At 60.2% G+C, this 5,268-nt stretch overlaps 1 protein-coding gene across 1 annotated transcript; it reads right to left on the reverse strand.

Moving 5' to 3' along the window:
• Nucleotides 1–545: 545 nt before the first annotated feature.
• LOC148217422 (serine/threonine-protein kinase pim-1-like) lies at nt 546–3,398 on the reverse strand. The gene is made up of 6 exons (XM_088158618.1): nt 2,941–3,398; nt 2,194–2,656; nt 2,051–2,101; nt 1,345–1,711; nt 773–949; nt 546–649 (listed from the first exon to the last, which is right to left on the reverse strand). Exons 1-6 carry the CDS (start codon nt 3,396–3,398, stop codon nt 546–548), a joined length of 1,620 nt encoding a protein of 539 aa, XP_088014744.1.
• Between the last annotated feature and the right edge of the window lie 1,870 nt (nt 3,399–5,268).

The raw sequence follows: 5,268 nt of genomic DNA on the forward strand, positions 1-5,268 counted from the left end.
CTGGGGAGGAAGAAGGCTCTGCCACGAGCCACGAGGCCTGGCCTGCATTTGCGTGCTGGCGATTTGAGGGAAAGAAAGAGCATGAGTTCATCAGGGCTCAAGGTGAAATGACGTTTTGGTGCTTCTGGCTCTTCTCCCAGTTTTGGTAGCAGAGCAACATCTTTGCCCCTGCCACGCCCTGGCCCTTGGAATGCACACAGAGCCCTCCCTTGTTTCACTTCAGGAGACACCCAAGTGGGCGCCTGGGCTTGAAAGGACAGCTGTTGCTTCAGTGTTGCCTTTCTTGTCTTGTTAAAGGCCCTCCTAGCTGTGCTCCAGCCTGTGCTGGAAGACACAAAGTTACCATGCTGAAGGAAAGGCCTGGAAAGCTTGAAGAAGGCTGAAGGGAGCACCTGAGGGATTAGCCCTTTTCCCAAGAGCTTTCTTTAGCTGAAGCTGCTGACAAGGAGCAGACTTGACACTCCGCAATGGGTTTATATTTGTTTTAATTTTTGGGTCCTGCGTGGGACGTGGGAACTGGGTGCTGCAGGGGCTCCAGCAAGGCGTCAAAAACGCCCGCCCCACACCCAAGGGTGCCAGAAGATCTGCTCCAGCTCTGGCCTGTCCGCGGGGTGCTTGGACAAACACCAGCGGATCAGATGTTCGCACTCTGGGGAGAGAAGCCAGAAAGTGACGGTCACTTGCAGAAGGCTCCTGCCCAGCTGCGCCAGGGCCACGCCGGGCTGCGCGCTGCCATCTGCCAAAGCCTGCCTTCGTCAGGCCAGATACCAACCTCGGGAGAGCTGCAGCCCGAAGAAGAGCTGCCCCAACACGATGTGGCGGTTGTTCCTGAAGGGGAGGGTCCCGCACACCATTTCATACAGCAGCACACCCAGGGACCAGACGGTGGCTGAACGGCCCTGGTAGCAGCCAAGGCCGATCCACTCGGGTGGGCTGTACGCGCGTGTTCCTAGGGGAGACAGGCGGCGCTGTGCAGGCGCAGGCCGCTGCCTTCCAGAGCCTGGCGCCGGCCTCCTGGCTGAGGCAGCGGCTGCGCCGGCGGCCCCGACTTCCCCTGCAGGCCAGCCCACGTCCCCCAACCATCTGGCCAAAGCCAAGAAACCATTCTGCAAGGTGAAGAAGGCCAGCGGAGCAGCCCACACCCTTGTGGGCCAGGCAGGCCAAAGGGCCGGGGCCCAGCTTTTGCAGCCCCGCTCTGTGGGCAGGGCCAGCAGCTGGCTCCTGGGACACGGCATCTGCCCCTTGCCACAGGGCAGCCGGCTGAAGGCCGCAGCCCAAGGCCCGGGAGGGAATGGGGCTGTGCAGTGCCTGGCACTGGCAGCAGGGCCCAGGCTGGGGGTTCACTGGCAAATTGTGTGTAGGCCCTCTCCTGGAGGAAGGTGCCACAACCAAAGTCAATGAGCTTCAGCTCGTGACGCTCCGGGTCCACCAGGAGGTTCCCTGGCTTGATGTCACGGTGCAGGAAGCTGCAGGCGGTGCAGTGCCACACGGCCTCCAGCACCTGGTGGAAGAGCCAGCACACCACCTCCTCGCTCAGGAACCCCTGCTCCTGCAGGAACTGCAGGAGATTCTGCGATGCCTCGGGACGCTCCATCACCAGCAGGAAGCTGTCAGGCAGCTCAAACCAGTCGAGCAGCTGGATGATGGAGCAGCAGCCAGACCCCACCTTCTCCATCAACACGATCTCCAAGGGAACACGGGTGCCGTCGGGCTGTGAGGAGGAGACAATGCCTCCAGCAGGCCTGATGCTGCCCACTAGCTGCGCTGTCCCCTGGCTGGGATGCCCCAGTGCCCACCCCGGGCAGCCCCCCTGGTGCTTGGGCTTCCTGCCAAGCCCCAGGGGATGCTTGGGAGGTGCCCCTTGCCCGGCCCCACCACCGATCTCTGGCATACCCAGGCCCGCAATGCCCAGACTCGTGCGCGGAGCCCACGCCCACCCCGCCCCGCTCAGCCTGCCATCCCCAACCTGCCACTGCCAGGGTCCCGGGCTTATCCCTGCCGGCCCCACCCCGCCCCGCCCTGCCCTGTCCCTCTGGACCCGCTCACACACCAGCTCGTCCCACTGCAGGATGCTCTCCCGGGCCACGCGTTTTATGGCCACCTGCAAACCATCGAGAGAGGGGGGATGAGATCAAACCCTGCCCCTCCCCACCCCTGTCCCTCCTCTCACGCCCGGCCTTCGCAGCCACTCACCGGGCTCCCATCCGAGAGGCGCATGCCCGAGAAAACGGTGCCAAAACTGCCACGTCCCAGCTGCGGGGCCAGCTGGTACAGCTCCTGCAGCTGCTTCCTTTGCCCTGGTGCCAAGAGCGAGCCATCAGCCTCACGCCCAGGGCCCCCCCTCCAAATGTCCGCCAGGCAGGCGGGCTGGGCCAGCGAGGGCCACGCTGTTCTCACCTGCTTCCTGCTGCACGCCGGGCTGCGGCCACCGCGGGGCAGCCGTTGGGGTGGCGAGTGGCACAGCTGGGGCAGGGCAGGGCACAGAGGTGGCTGCAGGAGCCACGGTGCAGCGGGGCAGGGCAGCACTGTCGTTGTCCCTGGCGTCACGGGCTGCACTGTGATGTTGAGGACAGCCGGGGCTACAGCCCAAGGCATCACAGAGGGGGGTTCCAGGAGCAGCTGCAAAGCAGACAGGGCTTTTTGAAGCCTCTGAAGCCTTTGGCATGGGAGGCACTGGAAGCAGCCAGGGACTAGGCTGCTCTCAGGGGCCCTGGCCTGGCCTGGGCATGCCCCTCAAGAGCCCCGGGACAGCCTCAGACAGCTCCCAGGCACATCTTACCCGCTATTAGAGAGGCCTTTGTGGTGGTCGAAGGCTGTCTTGGGCCAGCTTCCTGGAGATGGAGGAACCCCCTTGGTGTCTCGAGGGTCGTCTCCACCTCCAGGCTCAGGCTATTGCCAGCTGGCAAAACTGGCCCAGCATCCTGGCAGCTGTGGGCCTACAGCTGCTGTCCTCGGGATGCTCGCTGCTCTGCCAGCTGCTCCTGTGAAGCCTCCCCTGGTTCGGGCTGGGCTCCCACTGGGACTTCTGGGCTTTCCCTGGTCCCGTCTATGGTCAGGGTTGCACCTGTGTTCTTGACGCCCAGGGAGCTGGGAGACCTGTCCATGGGCTCTGCACTGTCCACAGGCAGAGAGGTCTCACTGCGCCTCTGCAAGGGATGGAGGCTGTCAGAGATTGCAGAGGCTCCTGGCAGGATGGAGGCTCTCTGATGGCCTGAGGTCCCCGCAAGGATGGCATGTGTCCACTGGTGTGCCATCCTTGCAAGGGTTGAGGCTCTCCCAGGGATGGAGAGAAGCCTCTTGGGGTGATGGAGGCTTTCTGAGGAGCTGGACGAGCCACAGCGGGGCAGGTGGCCTCGCTTCACCAGCTCCTCCAGTTCCTTCCACAGGGCCTGCCACATCCCACCGTAGAGTGGTGTATGTGTCCCTTCGCCATCCCAGAGCAACAGCATCAGATCCTGCAGCTCATGGGCCACGGCCACAAAGGGGCCTCAGATGCAGGGGCTGCCCAGGGGGCTCGCGGGAGCCCATGGGCGCTTGCGAGGGGTCGCCCGAGGCCTGGATGACCCAGGAGCCACAGGGGTTCCTGGGTTCCTCCTTGAGCCTCTGGGCTGGACCATGGGGCACTTGCTCCTCTTTGGTCTCCTTGTCTGCCACCACCATGGTTGCCAGTGGCCAATGGCCCAGCAGACAGCCGCAGTGGCCAGCAGCAGGAGAAACGCAGTCATCGGCACGTTGCCATCACCCATGGCTCTGGCACGTCCCATCACGACTGCACTGGCAGCTGCGACTGCTGGCCTGTCTTATATAGCGCCAGCGTGGCGATGTCACAGTGCTGTGGCCAGCACATCACAGCCCTGCCTCACGCCAGCGCTCAGCCCCTTTGTGCCATCACAGCCCCACCCGCTGCAGGGATCCACAGAGCGGCTCATGGCTGAAGATGCACGTGGCCAGAGAAAGCCTGGAAGTGAGAAGCCTGGAAGTAAGAACGGGAGCTCAGCCCGTTGCGATGAATCGCTCCCTGGAGCCCGTGGCATGTGAGGAGGAGTGCTGGTGCCAGCAGTGTCCAGCCCACTGCTCCCAGGATGCTGCAGCATTCCCAACTGGAAACACCCACCACTCTGTGCCCAAGCAGATCCTCCAGAGACAAAAGGAGTTGAAGTTCCTCTGTTTCTGGGGAGCTCTCCTGAACCGGCTGTCAAAGGCAGGAAGAGATTTTTGTTAGCAGCTCACTGACATCTGCAGTGCCTCTGCTCTAAATAAATCAGGATTTGCCAAGGAGCGTTCATGGTGCTCCCACTGCTCTGGTTTTGACTGCCATACAGTTTCTTTCTTCTCATTAGCTGGCACGTGTTGCGTTTGCAAGGGAATGCTGTGGATCAAACACAGCGGGTGGTTTGCTTTCTGCTGAGCAGGGCTTGCCATCTTCAAGGACTTTGCAGTGTCCCTTGGTACGATGCAATGTTTTCCACTGGGAAGGCGATGCCTAGGAGAGGCTGCTGGGAACAGAGGCTGGACAGTGTTAAGGGAATCAAGGAGGTGTTTATTAAAAGGTCTTTGAAGGTTACACCTTGGGCAGTGTAAGAGCCCGGCCGTGGCTCTACCCAGGATGGACGCAAGGTGGAGGAGCGGCCACAGGTATTCACACTTTTCTAAGTTTAGGTCCATTTCCATTCTTGGGGTTCATTGTCCGATGACAGCTTCAGGTCATGAAGTTCCTTCCTCCCAGATTGCTTTCTTCAGTTCGCTGTTGTTTACACTCTTGGGCCTGAAGCTGCAGTGGTGTCCTTGGTTCTCAGGCTGGAAAAGGATTGTTTTGTCTGACTAAACTGTGAAGAGAACTTGATATGAAATTCAGAGTTACACACGAAGGCAGTACAGAACTTGCAAAATACAAAAGCTAAAACTTAAGGCATCAAAGGGTGGGATGAGTGTTGAAGACAGAGGCAAAAAAGGCATGAAACATCTGTACTGTGTCTCTGTCCTTGTTTGAGAAGTGACTATCTACATCCTGGAAGGGGACGATGTCATTCCTACAATGTTTTTTCCCATTAATGTGTTATAAAACACTCGTTATTGTGCCCCCCCCCCCCCGTTTTTATTTCTAGCCACCTGCATCTCCATTTGAGCTTTTACCACACCAGATTTCTTCCTACAGTGACAAGAGGCATCTGTGTATTCTTCTCCTGGCCTGGATTCCACGGGGCACACTCCTTCCTTTTCCATGCTCTTTCCCAGAGAAGTTGTCTGTTCAGGCAAGGCAGCCTTCTG

The sequence above is a fragment of the Sturnus vulgaris genome, unplaced genomic scaffold (genome assembly GCF_052056855.1).
Source record: "Sturnus vulgaris isolate bStuVul1 unplaced genomic scaffold, bStuVul1.hap1 Scaffold_84, whole genome shotgun sequence".
NCBI lineage: Eukaryota > Metazoa > Chordata > Aves > Passeriformes > Sturnidae > Sturnus > Sturnus vulgaris.

Bases quoted from the DNA above. Each gene is read 5' to 3' on its own strand.
- LOC148217422 (XM_088158618.1), bottom strand. From the start codon at position 3,398: ATGTGGCAGGCCCTGTGGAAGGAACTGGAGGAGCTGGTGAAGCGAGGC. The intron at 1,712-2,050 runs GTGTGTGAGCGG...TCCTCCTCACAG, and splicing joins TCCTGCAGTGGGACGAGCTG to CCCGACGGCACCCGTGTTCC. The intron at 950-1,344 runs GTGAACCCCCAG...TGTCTCCCCTAG, and splicing joins GGCCTACACACAATTTGCCA to GAACACGCGCGTACAGCCCA.